The sequence below is a fragment of the Harpia harpyja genome, chromosome 4 (genome assembly GCF_026419915.1).
Source record: "Harpia harpyja isolate bHarHar1 chromosome 4, bHarHar1 primary haplotype, whole genome shotgun sequence".
Taxonomy (NCBI): Eukaryota; Metazoa; Chordata; class Aves; order Accipitriformes; family Accipitridae; genus Harpia; species Harpia harpyja.
This window is the reverse complement of record NC_068943.1, coordinates 75,654,178-75,674,015: the sequence shown is the minus strand read 5'-3', so window position 1 is coordinate 75,674,015 and position 19,838 is coordinate 75,654,178. Positions and strand designations below refer to the sequence as shown.

The 19,838-nt window shown below is 44.3% G+C and overlaps 1 protein-coding gene across 1 annotated transcript in view; it reads right to left on the bottom strand.

Moving 5' to 3' along the window:
• Positions 1-19,838, bottom strand: part of SLC22A3 (solute carrier family 22 member 3) — a 36,061-nt gene that overhangs the window by 2,890 nt on the left and 13,333 nt on the right. The window contains exons 3-10 of the mRNA XM_052784856.1: positions 18,339-18,493; positions 15,242-15,407; positions 14,116-14,233; positions 6,001-6,098; positions 5,650-5,864; positions 2,288-2,396; positions 1,933-2,045; positions 420-519 (exon numbers count right to left, since the gene is read on the bottom strand). Of these exons, the coding sequence (XP_052640816.1) occupies positions 420-519; positions 1,933-2,045; positions 2,288-2,396; positions 5,650-5,864; positions 6,001-6,098; positions 14,116-14,233; positions 15,242-15,407; positions 18,339-18,493 (1,074 nt within the window). The remainder of the gene's footprint in view (positions 1-419; positions 520-1,932; positions 2,046-2,287; positions 2,397-5,649; positions 5,865-6,000; positions 6,099-14,115; positions 14,234-15,241; positions 15,408-18,338; positions 18,494-19,838) is intronic.

Here is a 19,838-nt window from a genome sequence, read left to right as displayed (position 1 = left end):
TGACTTTTCAATAACTTCACACATTGTGGAAATGCTCCCATGATCAAGGGCCCTTCTTCACAGGGTGCTTTGATTGAGGTAAATGGCTGGTTTTCTTGAGCAGAGAGCTGCAGGCTATACTTTGCAGTCTCTCTCTTGCACGCTATTACTTTCTGCATCTAGAGGTACATAGGACAACTTTTTGTCTCTATGAGAAAAATACAGATTCTACCCCCATATTTTTTTAACCACCTGCCTTAGTGGTACTGAAAACTCATGTTTCTATTCAGGAAAATACCACCTGCTCACAACATCAACCTGACTAGGGAATTTACTCTGGTACTTGGAAAACATCAATAATTTATGAAAGCTGATAAAGTCAGAGGAGAACACCCTCAGGAAACCTCACTCAAGTAAAAGTAAGAAAATACAGATCATACCTTGAAAGCTGCTCCACATCCTCCACTGTCTCTGGTAAGGAGATTCCCTTTGTCTCTGGTAAAAGCAATACTAGGAGCCCACAGATAACTGCGAGAATACCTACAATGGACATGGAAGAAATGCAAAAACAATAAGAAAATTTTTACTTTTCTTATTTTCAGGGTTTATCCACTGAGAAAAGTTTATTCAGATTAAGGCTGAAGTGAGATTTTTAAAGTGCAACTGCTATTTCTGATCACCCTACTCTTATCAAACACCTTTATGCTACATTAATTTAACCTATTACAAAAAAACACTTGAGGGCTAGGGCCTCACTTGCAGCCTGAATTGCCCCAAAAGGGAAATCTTAGAAGGCAAAAACCTGAGATAAGTGTGCATGGGCAAGTTCATACAAATTGCACTGGAACCAGGATGGTATTTCTCACATAAGACAAATCTGCCTTTGTTCAAGGGGCTCTATCACGTAGATGCATCTGTGTTTCTTAAGACCATTGAGATTTTCCTGAAATACTCTGTTCATGTATCAATGGCCAAAGTAGATTATGTGATTCAGAATAAAAACTCATCCTTGGGAAAGAGCATTCAGATACAGAGCCAATCTGAAATAGTTCATCAGGAATGGTTCTTTTGGAATAATTTCTTGCATAGATATAATTTAAATAATGTAATAAGTCAAAAATAGAAGGGCTGGAGCAAAAAGTAAAATGTTCCCTGACTGCTGCACAGTCCTCTGATCCTGTCTGAATTTGTAGCTGTTTACTCAAGACAGAGGGAATTCATCCATCCTTCAACAGCAGCAGAATTTCAGAATCAGATAAAGTGAACACCGTACTTCTATATGTCTATTCTTGGAATAATGGTAATCTTTTAAAATGTCTTTTGTCTTTTCATTTTTGTTTTCAGCTAAAGTTGTCATTAGCATCAATTTTCCTTCTTATTCTATCCTATCCCTTTTGCTTTTTTCCCAGTCATGTGTATCTCCTAGAAGTCTGGTTTAGCCACAGACTCCCATTTCCTTGTTGGAAAAAATTAATTTTTTTCCACAGAATTACTCTGCAGGGCTCATTTTTTCCAAAATACAGCCAAGGAAAAGAGTTTGACAGGAATACAAAGTTATGGTTAATACAACATCCATAGTCATAACTGTATCTACCAAAAAACCCAAACCAAGTATTTTTTTAAAGGACATTAATCTACTTTTGGGAGACTAAGCTTACTTCTCTGCTATTACAGAACTCAGCTGTAAGGTTTCTCAGTCTTAAAGCACCTCACATAGTTTATTTTATGCTCCTTCAGCCAAGTTACCCAAGCAGACCTGACCTCTTCCATAGCGTGCCGTGAAATCACCCACATTTCACCCATTTGCTGTTCCGCCTCTTGCTCTAGGCATGAAGGTTGAGAGGGGCTGGTCTGACAGGGAGATGAGGCCACACACTACACTTTGCCCCGAAAGAAAAGCTCTGTTAGGAGGAGGATACTTAAACCAAAAGTACATTTTAAATCAAATCTTACTGAAAATAATTAGAGGTAGCTCCAACCAAATGGCTGCTAATCGGAAAAGCAGGAATGGGGCTATGATCCCACCTAGGTCACACAAACTCGAGCACAGGGAAACACCAAAGTTTCTGCAAAAGAAAAATAGTGCCAGATATTTGAGAAGTGCTACCAAACAGATGAATCAGCAGTTTAAGGAGCAGAATGTAGACTTAGCTCCAAAATTATCTCATCAGTATATGCCATCCACATTGAGCAGTGGCTATTCAGTTAGGAAACTGGAAAAAACCAAATTTTACTAAACCGCAGTGAAATAGGCAATGGGGAAAAGCAGAGGGAAAAGTTGAAAGATTCCTGGGAGCTTCTGACGTACCTCAGTGTTGTAGGGTACAATTCAGTGTTCACAAGATAGACGATTTCAAAAGCCATTGTGATGCCCAGTCTTCCCAGTGTGGCAACCGTCGTTTTGAGCCATGGGATATCTGTTCATTCAAAAAGAAACGTGGGTGAAGTGTGCTCTGCTGCACCAGCAGAGCATTTCTGAGAGCCCCAAGCACTGTCAGGAGAAGCTACATCACAGAATCCCCGGATCAGTGCAAATCAGACTGAAAGGCCACTGCTGTAGATATCAATCTATACTGGCATTTATTGCTTTCCAGCATCATGCAAGGCTGCTTTGGAGAATCAGAAATCACTTCTAGCCGATTGATTCAAGATGCTGGTGGGGCATAACAGCATGGGTGGGAGAATGAACATTATAAGCTTCTGTGACCATGTCCAAATTGTCCAAAGGAGCATTTATTTATACAGGGATGTTATGCTGTAGGAAACACTGTTGAGTCACCTGCCAAAGACCTCTGACCACAAACGAGCTACCTCTAAAGGTGCATAGAATCATAAAATCATAGAGTCATTTAGGTTGGAAAAGACCTTTAAGATCACCGAGTCCAGCAGCAAACCTAGCACTGCCAAGTCCACCACTAAACCATGTCCCTAAGCACCACATCTACACGTCTTTTAAATACCTCCAGGGATGCTACAGTAAAATAATTCTCTCTAGAGCAGGCCAACTACGCTTCATAATTTGTCTAGCCATTGCACATTAGACACACTCCGAATAAGGCTATTCCTGGCCATCCTCCCCCTTCCCTTCCCTGGTGCTTGTCTTTGTGCCTGACAAAACAGGCCCAGGGGCCTTAACACTGCCCCGATGGCTCTGCCCAGCTCTCCCGGCCCTGCTCAAGCCCTGGTGCACAGCCACTGCCCTGTACACATCATCGGGAAGCCTTTATACATCAGCAGGGGATGCGGTGGTCACATCCACACCGCAGAGCAGAGCCATCCTGTCTCGCTGTGTGCAACCTCTCAGCAGTCCGAGTGCCCTCTCTGGAGAGCCGGTGGCCTCTGGAGGAGCATCACAAGGAATGCAATAAGCACGTCTGCAATGCCCTTGGGAGAGGACAGTCTCCTGTATGGTCTAACCATGAAACCACGACCGGGCAGATGGGGAGGCCAGTGAAAGAACAAGTTTGAGCCTGGCACGAAGGGGAGCTCTGCCGCTGGAGAAGGCTCTGGCAGTGGTTGTGTTTTCTCAAAACTTCAATAAGAAGAACAAGAAAACATTTCCGTTTGCTCTGAACCAAAAAATGAGACACTTGGGGTTATTTCCCTTCCAAAACAACCAAACAAACCCCCATCAAATTTCATCCCATGTTGGGACACACTGCCTTTGCTCCGAAAAGTTCTGTTTTCAAACATTTGTAAGAAAAGCAAAAGCTGGAAAGAACAAAACAAACCCACTTTGTCTCCCTGGCACCCCTTCGGTCCATCAGACCCCCGAGGTGAGAGTGACGTCCGTGTGCCTCCTCGCTCTGCCAAGGGACATGAACTGTGCGAGCAGCCCAGCGTGACGGAGCGCTCACAAGCTGCCGTTGCAGCTTTTCCCATCTGTATAAACAGACTTTTCTTGAAAGCAGGACTTGGACCTCAGGTGTTCCATCTGTGAGTATCTTAATCCCCAGGCTGTCCTCTCCTCACCTGGGCAGGGTCCCCTCAGCACTTCACCACCACTGAGAGCAGGCTGGTGGCAGCATCCTGCTGGCCCCAGGTCACCGCTTTCTCCCCTCGCTCAGGCCATACCAGCCCCACACGATACTCCTGCTCTAACCCCAGACCCGCTGCACTGTGCTCAGCATATGGTGTGGCCCAAAATACATGAGGGTGCTGGAGGCAGGTGTTCTGCAGGAGTAATTCCCCAGTGCTGCTCTTTGTTTCCCCCTCCTGCAACAGCCCTAGGTCCAGGTGATCAACAGTCCCCAGTCCCTGCTGTCCCAGCGGGACCTTTGTACTTTTTTAACAGGTGGAAAACGATGCTGGCAAAGCCAGCGAATGAGACGGTGACCAGGCCCTCTGTGCCTGAATTACCATGCCCTGTATTGGGGGAGCTGCCACAGGGGCACGGGGCAGCTGGCATCCAGTCGCTGTGTGGTGGCTCTTCTGAGAGGCACACGGAAACGGGGACCTTGGGAAAATCTGCCAGGACAGCATGGTCAGTCTTGATGGGCTTCAGTGGTCAAACCGATGAGTGCAAATAAGTGATGACAACGTGATATCCCAAGGCATGATTGCACAGCCACCAGTGCTGGCATCAGGAACAGACTGCTGATCTTCCCTCTCCCTTCCCCATCATTTCTGCTTCTACTAAAGCAATGAAGCTTCTCAAGCATACAGTATTAATTTTAAGTACTTTTGGAGGAATCCCTTTAATGGGAGCTTAACTGAGACAGAGGTGAACCAACACACCTCTTTGAAAGATTTCCTTTTGCACTCACCACAGACCTGCTTCTTTTCTTGGGCACATCATACTCTTGAATTGGCTTCTCATGGCTCTTCTCTAGGAAAACGATTGCCCCACGATATAACTTTGGGATCTAAAACCTCTAAGTCTGGCCAGGACTGTACCTTACTTTGACAGGAACATCCCTGGGGAGGAATAAGCCTCACTAATGTCTGTTCAGCTGCCAGTCCCCAGCTATGCTAAGGCAAAGCGTGCTGATACAGTAATATTCACTTCAGAGCACCTCCAAATTCTTCCCCAGGGATTAAAAAAAAAATACACAGGAGGGAAAACAATTTAAAGAAAAGATAGAAGTGCTGGGAAGCCTGTGTGCAATATCAGACCTTTCAGTTGTCCTTGAAACCAGATAAAAATGACTTAATCAAAAGCCATATCTCCCAACCCCTTAACATTGTCCAAACCCCTGGGAGAGTGAGGGCAGGGCAACAATCTCCATGTTGTCTGCCACAGCCCCTATAGCATGTTGTGGTTTGCATTGTTTTATTTGTAAATGAGAAGACCACCAAGCTGCCTCAGCTAAATCACCGATTTCTGACATCATTAAGTGTCTTTCAATTCAGGGAATGTATTTTCCCTTTATGTTTGTGTACTCTTGCCTTGCATTTGCCTTCAAAAAGAGTACAGGGCCTTTATACACATTTTTTCTAAGACTACACCTAGCCGCTGCTCACCACCCATCAAAGATATGGCCATTACATGTCTCAGGGCGATCTATAAGCAAATAAGGTAAGGTATGTTGTTCCATGACTGCAGTGCTCCTTGCATCACCAGACGCTTTTTACTTTTATCTACAGTTTTGTGTGGCCTGCTGTCCTTGCTTAAGGGGTGTCAGAGAGAAGTCATTGACCTAAAGAGCCTGATGTTGGGAAGGGAATTACCTTCTGGCAAGAAGGCAGTAATGAGGCATGCAATTCCTGCCACGATGTTGCTTATTGCAAAGGGAAGGCGCCGGCCAATGCGATCAATTGTCACTAAAATTAGGAGAGCGGCAGGCAGCTCCACAGCTCCTGAGATGAAGAAGTCTAGGTAGAGGTTTCCTCCGACAATTCCTAGGCGCATCACAAGCCCTTGGTAGATCAGGGCACTTGTGAACCTAAACAGCAAAGGGGAAAAGTGTTGAGAGACAAACAAATGACTGCAAGCAGCTGGAAAGACCCTAAAAGGCACAAGGGATTTTTTCTTCAAAACCCACCATCCTGGTAACAAGCTGGACTGATGTGAGCACTCACCAGGCATACATCAGGATGAGCGTGTTCCTCCTCATCCGGGGAGTCCTCACCAGGTCGAGAAAGGAGGGGTTGCTGACCTCCTCATTGCTAATAGTGATCTGAGGAGAAAAGCGAGCAGTAGAGTCAGCTGTCGAGGTCAGGCAGGTGCTGGGGCAGAGTTTCTATGTAAACACGGTGCTCAGCAATATTCCAGTCCAGTGAGCAAAGGTGCTGACGAGCCAGCTTGCTGCTTTTAGCACTCCAGAGCTGTGCGCAGATATGGGAAATAGCTTATCACTGAACACAGCTGTGGGCTCTCCTTAATGATGATCATGCGAAAATTGGAAAAAAAAAATCCCCAATCTTGACTTGAGAGTGGAAAAATGATTTCCTTCTTGTAAACTGAGAGATGTTGACTTGGAATTTCTTGGAAGGCAGTAAGAGGTCATTGTCACACCAGGGTCACTGGGAGCAGAGCTGCCTTCTGCCAGAGGTGACAGAGAGGAGGAGACGGTGGCAGGAAGGGCAAAGCGATGGGCTGGGGGAAGCAGGGAGAGAGGGGGTGAGCAGCAAGCAATGGGCTTGGGAACATGGCTGGTGGCACAGCTGTGCAGCAGGAAGAAAAGAGGAGCGAGAGAAAGAGCAGATCTGTGAAGGCACTTGGGTGCTACAAAACATTCAGTCGGTGAAATTCAGAGGGTCTTAAAATACACAAGCACTGTGCTGAACATGGCTTTTACCCTGGAACAAAAAAATCCTGCAACGTATGAATTAATGGTCCTCATACTGCCTACAAAGTATAGTAAATCTGTTCACAGCTTCCTCCAGTACAGTCACAATGAGGCACTTGATGAAATCATTAGTTAAAAGGTTTAGCAATAACAGAAAAGGGCAGGATTTCACACAGTCTGTGTTTACACATTCAAGTTCATTGCCATAGGATATTGTGGAGCCAGAATATTAGCAGGGCCAAAAAGGGTTTAGGCTCATTGATGGAGGCTTTTTTTAACTGTGGCCAGCAGTTTTTAACAGGAATGTCCAAGCCAGGTAGCAGCCCTTTTGTTTGTGTGTTCATTTGGCAGGTGAGGAAGACGAGGTAAGAGAAGGCAGAGGTAGTTTTAGGCAGGGGCAAAACGTGAGACCGCCCAAGAACCGGCAGCCGCCTCTGGGATTGCTGTCAGCTCTCCAAGCAGCAGTGGGAAACATGGGGTTAAACCTGCTGCACCCTTTTTAGGAGGATTTCAGGCAGCCTGGCTGCTTTGACTCTCAGCTATTGCCCCCCTCCTGAGGGGAGGCCTAAGAGAGCAAAGAGAGGAGTCAACCCCTCTCTATCACCATAGCACCCGCTGCCCGTGCAGGAGCCCAAGGAAACGATCCCGGCTGACAGGGGAGTCATGGGTGAAAGGATGGAGAAGCACGTGGGAACATGCAGATCCGTGATGAGAACACGGGTAAAGCCAAAGGCATTGTCTGAGAGTCTTGTCGGCTCAGCCAGGGCTATGCCCAAAGCTTTCGCCCTGTGTTTGGTTTTCATATCAGAAGGTAGCACAGATGTTTTTCAGTGAGATTTGGCTGGATGTATTTACACTTGGCTTTTTCATAACTGAGTGACACAAGACTTTGTAAGTGGACAGAGAAACCCCACATTTCTGTGAACCCCCTTTTTACTCCCTCTTGCTTTTCTTCTGTAACCAGAGCCAGAAGTTTTCTTCAAAGCACTGCCACTTCTGCCGCATGCCAGAGCCCTTTGTGGGGCAGGCGGAGGTTGCTGGGTTTCTGCACTGCTCTGGTCTCTCTCATATTATGGTTATAAATTTGCCACGACTGTGTTTATAAAAGCAGGCTGCCAGCCATCAGTTGTGACTTTGTGCAAATATGGTTTTAGTTTTCCAAAGGACTAAAGATAAATTCAGCACGGCTGCTACCATATATTTTTATGTCTTAATAAAGTAATAATAACCCCAAGCATGACTGAGCATTTTTTCATGAATGAAGAAAAAAAATCACTGTGGAAAGTCAACTCTTTGTAGGGAAAAAAATCCTCTTTTTGTTCTTTGAAGTCAAGGAGAGCTTTGCTATTCACATCAGTGCAGTCAGGAATTCAATGACAGGGCCTGTGTTTCCAAAGATACACTATCTGAAAACTCTGGAGGAAGTTTTGTAACCAAATTCCCTGACATTTTTATGTCCCAGCAAAATTACGTATCAGTTTTTCTGCAATATTTTTTAAAGATTCCTCATAGCACAGACATATGGTTCTGCACATGCTTAATTCTGCACAGGACACTACATCCGTGCATGTTTACAATACATATGTATGTAAGTTAATATATATTAGAAATATATATGTCTAGGTATGTCTATATAGTAGAAAAAAAAATATATCTATATATAAAGGGAGAGGGGATTTTGACCCACAGGTCTCTCAAGAAGCAGCTCTTACTCAGCTGGTTGCAGTCCATTCTGCTTTTGGACAGAGACCAAGAATGAAAAAAATATCTTGAAAAAAAAACATGCTAGGATAATTATGAGCAACTGGGAAAAAAAATAGTTTATAACTTACAATTAATTTCATGAGTTCTAGATGGACCTGAACTGTATCAGTGTTGTAACTTACAGAGAAAAACAAAACAAGCAAATGTTTATCTGTTTTCATTCAAAGGTCATTTGTGGCTTCTGCATGCCAATAAAAATGCAAGGTTGCTACATCCAGAGCCATGTAAGGGACTTGACCAATGAAATTGTTACAGACATATTGGAAAATCTTAGCCAAAATGCATAGATGGATAATGCCTCTCACTTCTCCCTGTCCCTCCACACCTGCAGCATTTTAACTGAAATTCTGGAGTTGCTTTGTGAAAGAGAAGTCTGACATGAGAAAGACACTTGATGCGCGACTAATGCGCTTCCTGGAGATGCTCTCTTTCCTCTGGGCACAGCACCAAGGATGACAGACATTATATATGAAAAAGGTCACAGGAACAGATCCAGTATGAATCTGGATGTGTGGAGGTCAATCTGCTGCAGCTGTGGGTGGCTTAGGGTCATGAGCAGGGACACTTCTGAAAAAAATTAAATGTAACTTAAAACAAAAAGCAGGGAAAGACACACATCTCCATTCTGATGTGATGCTTTGAAAATGCTGATGTTTAGAGAGGGGAAGTGGGTGTAGGAACACAGGGCTGAATGTGGAGGGGGAGCTGCAGCAGCACAACCTTCCTGCTACATGTCTTGGGCCACACTTGGCACTGGGTAATGCTGACCAGGACAAGGGAATCTCACTGGTGTATATGCCCCAGCCAAGGACAATAAATCACGGAATAGTTTGGGTTAGAAGGGACCTTAAAGATCATCTAGTTCCAACCCCCCTGCCATGGATAGGGACACCTTCCACTAGACCAGGTTGCTCAAAGGCCCATCCAGCCTGGCCTTGAACACTGCCAGGGATGGGGCATCCACAGCCTCTCTGGGTAACCTGTTCCAGTGCCTCACCACCCTCATAGTGAAGACCTTCTTTCTTACATCTAATCTAAATCTACCCTCTTTCAGTTTAAAGCCATTACCCCTTGTCCTATCACTACATGCCCTCATAAAATGTCCCCCTCCAGCTTTCCTGTAGGCCCCCTTTAGGTACTGGAAGGCTGCTATAAGGTCACCCCATAGTCTTCCCTTCTCCAGGCTGAACAACCCCAACCCTCTCAGCCTGTCTTCATAGGAGAGGTGCTCCAGCACTCTGATCATCTTCGTGGCCCTCTTCTGGACTTGTTCCAACAGGTCCATGTCCTTCTTATGTTGGGGCCCCCAGAGCTGAACGCAGTACTCCAGGTGGGGTCTCACAAGAGCGGAGTAGAGGGGGAGAATCACCTCCCTCGACCTGCTGGTCACTCTTCTTTTGATGCAGCCCAGGATACGGTTGACTTTCTGGGCTGCAAACACACATTGCTGGGTCATGTTGAGCTTCTCATCAACCAACACCCCCAAGTCCTTCTCCTCAGGGCTGTTCTCAATCCACTCATTGCCCAGCCTGTATTTGTGCTTAGGATTGCCCCGACCCATGGGCAGGACCCTGCACTTGGCCTTGTTATACTTCATGAAGTTCGCACGGGCCCATCCCTTTAGCCTGTCAAGGTCCCTCTGGATGGCATCCCTTCCCTCCAGCTTGTTGACCACACCACACAGCTTGGTGTCATCAGCAAGCTTGCTGAGGGTGCACTCAATCCCACTGTCCATATCACTGACAAAGATATTAAACAGCACCGGTCCCGATACTGACCCCTGAGGAGCACCACTTGTCACTGGTCTCCACTCGCACTTCACGCTGTTGACTTCAACTCTTTGAGTGTGGCCATCCAGCCAATTCCTTATCCACCGAGTGGTCCATCCATCAAACCCATGTCTCTTCAATTTAGAGACAAGGATGTTGTGTGGGACAGTGTCAAATGCTTTGCACAAGGCCAGGTAGATGACATGAATTGCTCTTCCCTTATCCATCAACACTGTAATCCAGTCATAGAAGGCCACCAAATCTATCAGGCACTATTTGCCCTTAGGGAAGCCATGCTGGCTGTCACCAGTCACCACCTTATTTTCCATGTGCCTTAGCATAGTTTCCAGGAGGATCTGCTCCATGGTCTTGCTGGGCACAGAGGTGAGACTGACTGGCCTGTAGTTCCCTGGGTCTTCCTTTTTACCCTTTTTAAAAATGGAGTTATGTTTCCCCTTTTCCAGTCAATGGGAACTTCCCTGGGCTGCCACAACTTCTCAAATATGATGGATAGTGGCTGAGCCACTTCATCTGCCAGTTCCCTCAGGACCCATGGATGCATCTCATCAGATCCCATGGACTTGTGCACCTTCAGGTTCCTTAGATGGTCTTGAACCTGATCTTCTCCTGCAGTGGGTGGGTTTTCATTCTCCCAGACCCTGCCTTTGCCTTCTGCAACTTGGGCAGCATGGCTGGAGCACTTGCTGGTGAAGACTGAGGCAAAAAAGTTGTTGAGTACCTCAGCCCTCTCCATGTCTCGGGTAACCAGGTCTCCCGTTTCCTTTCAGAAAAGGCCCACATTTTCCCTAGTCTTCCTTTCATCACCAACGTACCTATAGAAGATTTTCTTGTTGCCTTTGATGTCCCTGGCCAGATTTAATTCTATCAATCAGGGCTATAGTTTTCCTAACCTGATCCTTGGCTGCTCGGACAATTTCTCTGCATTCCTCACAGGCTATCTGTCCTTGCTTCCACCCTCTGTAGGCTTCCTTTTTGTGTTTGAGTTTGTCCAGGAGCAGCTTGTTCATCCATGCAGGCCTCCTGGAGTTTTTGCCTGACTTCCCCTTTGTTGAGATACAACACTCCTGAGCTTGCAGGAGGTGATCCTTGAATATTAACCAGCTTTCTTGGGCCCCTCTTCCCTCTGGGGCTTTATCCCATGGTACTCTACCAAGGAGATCCCTGAAGAGGCCAAAGTCTGCTCTCCTGAAGTCCAGGGTAGTGAGCTTGCTGTGCACCCTCCTCTCTGCCACAACGATCTTGAACTCCACCATTTCATGGTCACTGCAGCCAAGGCTGCCCTTGAGCTTCACATTCCCCACCAGCCCCTCCTTGGTGGTGAGAAGAAGGTCCAGCATAGCACCTGTCCTCATTGGCTCCTCTATCACTTGGAGAAGGAAGTTATCATCAACGCATTCCAGGAACCTCCTGGATTGCTTATGCCCCGCTGTGTTGTCCCCCTAACAGACATTGGGGTGGTTGAAGTCCCCCATGAGGACCAGGGCTTGTGAATGTGAGGCTGCTCCTATCTGCCTATAGAGGGTCTCGTCTGCTTGGTCTTCCTGGTCAGGTGGCCTGTAGAAGACCCCCCCTATAATGTCACCTGTCCCTGCCCTCCCTTTAATCCTGACCCATAAGCTCTCGGTTGGCTCCTCATCCATCCCCAGGCGGAGCTCCATGCACTCCAGCTGGTCATTGACATCAGTGGATTTACCCTTTTCTCTCTCCTTAGTCTTTTCAGTTTGTTTCCCTCCCACCAGTTTCAGTCTGGAGTTCTCCAGCTGCATAAGATGCTACTCCAACGTGACTAGCAAAGCTCATTCTGCGTTGTGGGACAGCTGAGGGCAATTTCCTGACCTTGGCTGGTATCACAGAGATGCCTTGGCTTCCATCGGAAAAATGGTTCACTAATTGCTGGCCTAGCTTGTTATTGCTCATCAAAACTCCTTCTGTCATGTTGCTTCACTAATGTACAACGGTCTCATCCGGTGCATCCCATTTCTTGGCCAAGGAGGTTATATATAACTCTTTTCCCCTGACAACCCTCCCTTCCCATCATTAACCTTTGTGTGCTCCCCCGAGCAACATAACATTCATAGAAATGCCATTATAGCAACGTTATGGCACTTGAACAAGTTGCTTATGAATAAAGCAGCTGGCTGTGGAAATGTATGTTTCAGCATACTCATCTCTGCTGATAGGTCTAGTTTTGACTTTACAAAATCATTAGTCCAGAGTCATATATCCTAAGAGTCATAGCATAAGTTAGGGCCCAGCTTCTCTGTGGAACCTGTTGTGTGAACTTTACCTGGCCAGAACTGGCATTAACATATACTTAATGAAGTGGAAAGAAATGGAATACTGGTATAAATGAACTGGCCATTTCTATACTTCTTCTGTTGCCACATACCTCTTCCTGTGTGCACTTCATGCAAGGTCTGTATTTATAGCAGGAATGGTCCTGAATAAGCAGAGCTGCTTAGGCTGGCTAGGTGATTTATGGAGCCTGTTTCTCACCAGGTAAATAAAATCCTATGGATTTGGGAACAGCTATCTGATGTTTCAGAAGAGTGCCAATAGTTACTGCTTGGGTTTCATCCAGAATTATACTCTAGGATTCTGGTGAAGCAACCCCACTTTTCTGGCTACGCTGGGCTAAATTCTCAGGTTCTCCCTTGCTCAAGAAGAGCAATGAGAAAGACCTAGGTAAGATATCAAGCTGTGAGAACCCAGGTTGCCAACTACCCATTACAAAGCACACGCATCATGATGTTCGTTCCTGACAGAATGGGACACATCAGTCTCCTCCAAACACTGCTATCCCAAAGTCTTTGCCTTTAGTCTCAGTGAAAATTTAGTTAAAAGTCACACGTCATAATTTTGTATATGTATAAAAATGGATGTATATGCATATGCATGTATGCAGGCATAAAGGATACTACTGTGTACTGATAGACAGACATTTTATGTAGGTCATTTCTTTTCAATAAGAAAATCACAATTTCTTTATGAAATACTTGTAGTGTATTCAGTATGTCACCTCCAGGCTGCTGTGTGCTAACAATTTGTGGCTGTTTTCCTTAGTTCAAATAATGATTTCTAACATGACTATTGCTAGCATTTAAGTTCCAGACCTAGCTTGTTACAGGACAGGAACCTTGATAACATCTGTTGTCATCACTGAACCATAAGGCCAATGCCACAGTAAATATGGTCTGAGAGCCAGGCATTGCTACCCAACGCTGAACAAGGCAAACGCTGCAATGACACGACAGTGTAATTTGAAATGCATCAGTCCTTTCAGTTCTGTCAAGACCACTTGTCAAAGGACTGTAATTCTAACATACATTGTCCTATTTTGAAAATAGTGATCTTAGACAGTGCTTCTCCTATTTTGAATTTGGGGGCATATTTTGCCCCTATTGGGATGGAAGCAAATTTTTACTTAAATTCTGATTTTCTACATCATCTTCTCTTTGAGTTATAAAAGGAAGGTCTAGCAAAGAAGCCAGGAAAGTGGATCCTGCTGCCTTCACTCACTTTGTCAGCTAAAACGGCAGCTGCTGTGAAATACCATTGGCCCTCAGGCTAGTTTCTGATGTTTCCTGCAAGTTGTTAAAGTAGGAGTGTTGCAAATGAAAGACCTGACTCATTGTTTTGCAAACTTCTTTTTTTCAGGCCATGTCTTTCCAGCCAGTTCACTTTTACCCTCTTGCAATTAACAAAGTAGGTATGGGACTGACAATCTTGTTCGGGTGTGACACTTCAGGAGTGTTGCCCACCACATAAAGAGAATGCATTTTAACACAACTGAACCTGCAGAAGATTAAGAAAGTTTAGAAAAAAGATTTAGTTCAAAGAGATGACAGTACCTCTGAGTAATGTGGTGAGAGATATTTCCCATTGTGTTTTGCAATGCTGTGCATGATTTTTAAGGCCTTCTCTCCCTTTTTGCGTGTCAGGAGCCAACGTGGAGATTCAGGAACCACCCTGTTAAGAACACAGAAGTGATAAATGGGGAGGTTGCCCTTCAACATCATAAGTAAACCAAAGTGCTTCACCTTTTGCCTGTGTTAATACACAACACACCGATTTTTCAGTCTTTGGGATATAGAAACTCTTTTGTGACTGCTTTTCCGGGCAGTCTCCTGTAAAATATCTGATCCTTGTGAGCAAGAAAGAAGAAAATAGACTGTATCAATACTCTATAAAGCTGAAAGAAATCTATTATATTTGCACAATTGATGTCCAAAGTATGATAACCAACAAGCAAACGAGGTGCCCGTGGAACAGCAAGGAACAATGAAAGTCAATACTAACTACACATAGTACGAAGTACAGGCAGATCAGGAAACTTCTAGCTGTATCATTGTAAGATAGACACACACACACACTCAAATGTATACATATTTTATAAACTGAACACAAAGTAATACTACTGATCGGTGTTTCAGTTTCTGCTAGCCTAGGGTTAAGGCAATGTTTAAGGAAACGATGTGCAGTAAGAGGGTATGTGGATGAGTTTCTTTGGATCCAGCCCACAGGACGGCTGCACTCCATTGGGACAGGTGTTCACCATGGCATAGTGCTCTGCTTTCTCATTAGCTGTACTGCCCAACTCATGGGACCTGTAGGGCAAGTTCAGGCTTGAACTGAGTACATAATTAGAGGTAAAGGTGGGGTGCCATAGCTGATGGGAAAAGCAGACTTTGGTCAAGCTAACCAGATAAGCAGCCCTGGGCTAAGCAGCCACAGAACAGGGTTCTGTGGAGGGCCAGCTGTAGCTGAGGAAAGAGGCAAACCTTGGGCAGAAAAAGGAAAGTAATGCATGTCTGCGATTCACAAAAAAGAATTTAAAATGCCAAAATCAACAATATGCAAATATCTTCTTCCTCACCTACAACATCTTGCACACTGGAGACTTGGGACCACAGCAGGAGTCTCAAGGTACTCGAATAGCAATAGCAATAATGACAAGAGCAACGACTGCAACGTTACCAGTAGTAGAGCAGGAAGAGGAAGTTTGGCAGTGAAATGGCCAGCTGGATGCCCTGCCAGGTGGGAACCAAGTATGCAATTCCAGGGAGAATCATAATTCCCAGGGTGAAGAATATCTGAATCACGATCCCAACAATCCGCTGGTCAGAACCAACAATCTCCGTCACTGAGCAGAGAAAGCCAAAATAAACAACACAGAGACAAACGTAACTCCAAAGAAAAATATTAGTGGTGGAACATAAGGAAGGAGAGCACTATATCAGGTCACAAGTCTGTCTAGCCCAGCGTCTTGCCTTCAGCAGTGTAAGCATGTCATCGAGACTGCCCAGGGCAAGCACGGGTGACATCTCCTCATCAATTCACACACTGTTCTTCAGCTAGAGGGTTTTCTGACAGTATGTTTGCTAATGAATTAAATAGGACCAGAACAGGGGTTTGAGACTGCATCATGATCATGCTTAGTAGCAAATTGTTAGCACTCTCCCTGGCACAGTTTTGGCCCATGCCCCAGACTAGAAGATGCGCTGGGCAGGTAATATGGACAAGGCATCTGTGGGCAAAAGAGTTGAGCCATACCATGCTAGTTGCTCTGAGGGCTAAGGTATGGTCCACAGTTTGTTTTATTTACTAGAACAAACATAGCCTTTGTTGGTTTTTTTTTAATCCTTTGGTGGATTTTTTAATTTTGTGAATGTGTCTAATCGCTTCTGAAACCCATGTAATCCCAAATTTCAGGCAATATCCCATGGCCATGAGCTCCATAGTTGATATGAGCAGTGAATGAAGAAGTGCCTCTTGTTTGCTTCAAAACTGTCACCACTACCTAGCCTTCAGAGTAAAAGCGGAGGGTTTTACCTTGGTTTATAATACATGGAAAACACTTTTTTTTAATTATTATTTTACTAAAGGAGAAAAAATTTTACAAGTAACAGTGATTCGTTTCAGCTGGCAATGCAGAAAAATATGACACCATTACTATATTTATTGACTATTCATCACATCTGCATGGCTCAGGGGCAACTCTACTGCCTAAAGGTAGCTGCTCAGCACCGGCCCGGGAGGAGCTGGGTTGTACATAAGAGCAAAGAGAGGTTCTTGGGGCAGCCTGTTGTGGTTCTGAAGCACAGATCAGTAGCTTGGGACGTGGGCAATCATCATCCTGGTGCAACCAAACCCATGATCTGTACAGGCCTCTTAAAAAATGCTGGGTTGGTAAATACTCTGGGTGATCCTGGGACATAAGAGTAGATCCCTGAAGGAATCTAGATGGAATCACTCTCTCCAAGAATTATGCACCTTGCTTAGGGCTGTGGTAATACATTGTCCCTCAGGATGCTGTATCTCTGAACCTTTCCCTAAAGTCAGGCAGTCTGATCTGAGCATTGCAAAACATTCCTTTCTGTTAAAACTTGGCCATTTTAAGGAAGCCATGGGTCTGTCATAAAACATTTTGCTGGTTAGAGCACTTGCCAAACTTTTAGGATAAGATTTCGGTTTCAAATTAGGCCATGTGTTTGGAAGTGAGGGGAAAAGCAGCTTCTGGCCCTTTCACTGGATCTTGGACCTGAGCTGCTCAGCAGTGTAACTTTGCCCAGAAAACTGAGGTGCTTCTGGGCTTTAGATGCTGAGAGGGCTAGACAGGTATATTTGTGCATACATCACCACAGCGTTCCCAGGTCTCACTGTAACTGTTTACATCTGGTTGCAATTCTGCTCTCACTCATCTAAATTCCACTAGAAATTTTAAAAAATTGTCACAGGCCTCACAGACTACAGTGATGGTACAAGTTTTTGCACTATATAATGATGCTATCGCTGTGTTTTGGATTATCACAGTAGATTACTGAATGGTTGATTTTCTTTTTAAGCAAATCTGATGTCTCATCTCTAGTAGGATGCTTTCCTCAATGTCTTGCTATTTCATGCTCTAGAGAGGAGTTTCCCTTTCTGAACCTGGCAGTTATTCAAGATGCCACAACAATACCCTTTTCTCATGAAAAGTCAGCTTGCTATGCGAGGAGCTTCATCCCTGGGCCATGACTATAGCCTATCAAAGAGTCTGGATCCCTGCTGTTTTGATGCTATTTATAAAAAAGCTTCCCTTCCTTTTCCCTTTTCAGGAAATAATAATCCTAATATGGACCCTGGTGTCCAGCCTGGCACTAAGCAAAGTCTCCCAGTTAAAGAATGAAGAGCAGCCATCCAAGTGTCTGTTCTCCCAGTGAGGAAAAGCAGTTAACTCCTCTGAGTATCTGTGGAAGATGTTCAGACTCTGCCAAAATTAATCATGTCCCTCTTTGTGTATCTGGTTTATTCGGGGCTTGCTCTGTAGATTTTGATCACCTTGGTGATCTTCTATGTAATAAGAAAACCTTTATATATACACATTCTAATCATCCACTTCTTAATTATTTATGTTAATCTCTCCCCATCGGAGTCCATACATTAGACAGCCATAAAAGTTCTCAAATAACATCAACAGAAAGTGTTGGCTTGCTACTGATATTGCCTATGGCCAGCTGCTCACAGGCATATTCAAGTACCACAGTGCTGGGTACAAAAGGAGAGCTTGGACAGTTCTGAAGGAACTGTTAGTCTGGCCTCGTGCATTACTTCTTCCTCACTCTTCTCCATGGGATCCTGTGAGGTCAGGCAGGCACATACACTGCTGCTCCTTTCCATCCTATATCAGTACTGAATAACAGAAAGAGTTTGCACTTGCTGCCATTCTCAGAGGCCACCTCTGTACCAGTAAATTAACAGACATTGCCAGGTAAGGAAACACTATACTGTTTAGCTGCTAGAAAGGTCCCTAGCATGGTCTGGACAAAGGCCGGTGACTGCTTCCCCAAACATTCAGTTCAGGCATGAGCTCAGACCATGGATGCCAAGTTAAAATTTGCATGCAGGTACCTTGTCTTGGAGGACAAATGCATTAACTAGGATGGACTTGGGTTATTCATTGTCTGCTGACCTCAGGGCCAGTGCTTTATTCCCAAGAAAAAATATTATCAAGAGCAGATGTAGCCAGACTCCTTGTCCTCCAAAAATCCCTCACTTTTCCTAACCGGAAAAGAAAGAAGATAACAGCTCTCACCAATCACGTAGCATGTCATCCAGGTTCCCTTGCCAAACACGCCTTGGAGAAAACGGAAGATCAAAAATACAGTAAAGTTTGGTGCGAATGCCACTATGATACCACATATCCCAACCCCGAGACAGGAAAGCAAGTAGATGAGGATTCTGCCATATCTGTTGAAAAAGGAAAAGAACGTGAAAATCATGAAAAGACACAAAGATTTTTTTTTTTTTTTCTGGCATCTCACTTTAATGCTAGATCTGAAAGTGTCTTTTTGAGACTGGCCTTGTTCTGAAGGGAGGCTGCCTGAAACTTTTTAGTGTTGGCCCTTGGGATATGGGACTCTTTTCCCTGTGGCAGTTATCACTGCCTTTATGTCACTAATTTTAAAACTGGTGATGCCTGCACCAGGCCCCCTTTTAATTTAGAAAACAATTTGTATCTAAACTGTGGCCCATATGTTAAAGTTCAGATTTTTGATCCCGTTGAAATAAGGGCAACTTTGTTTGTGGATTTCTGTTTTCACAAATTAGTTTCCTAATAGTAATAACAGCCAGCTCTGTGAAAGTAAGTAATTTCTTCTTCAATTACTTTATGTGATTTTCCAGTGTTTTGTTTAGGTTTAGACTGTTTGTTTTCAAAGTCTGCCTAACGTATTCATGAGTCTCATTTTCCAGCAAAAAACATCATTATTAATAGGTGTCCCTGAGGTAAGCCATAATTCCAAAAAAACTGCCAACAAAACTTCCCTGTGGTTTCATGGCAACTGTGTCCTTGGAACACAACTAGAATTTCCATTTTGATCTCTTCTCCATTGTTATTGTTGCTGTTTTAAGAAGAAGAAACTGTGAGTAGTGATGTAGCTGTTCATCTTACCAAAAAAAAATCTCTCTTATTTGAGAAAATATTTGTTTTTTCATTTTGTTCAAAAGGTTTCATGAGAAGAATTTATACAGGCCAAAAATCAGGGTATTTTCAACCTGGTCCATTCTTTTGAGTGCTGTCAAGGAGACAAAAGTCTAATGGTCTGGCTGCAGCACATCCCCCCAGTGCAACCAATGTACAACATTCATAGTTGTACAGTAGTTACATTATGCTTAAAACATAAGTACTCCTAGACATACTATTTTATTTTAATAATTAGCTGTAATATCTCTACTCTTACACAGTCTTCAGGTGCTAGTAGGCTGCCCAGCCAGACACTGAGCAGAGATATCTTAAGTTAGCCAGTGCCATGGAATCTTTTCTGCCTTATTTTTTCCCTTATTACTATATCCCTTAGAAAGATGAGGTTTCCCTTGAAAGTACTTTTGTTTGCTAGTTCAAAATTTGTTATCTGAGATGACATTCCAGATAATTCTGTATTTCTGCCTACAAAGAAATCGTACTTCAAGTTATTATTACTATTATTACAGATATCAAAGAAAAATAAAACAGGCAGAAAGAAAGAATTTTATGAACTGAAGAAATATGCTCTGCCATTGAAATCATCAGGGGTGCTCTCAGCCAATGCATAGG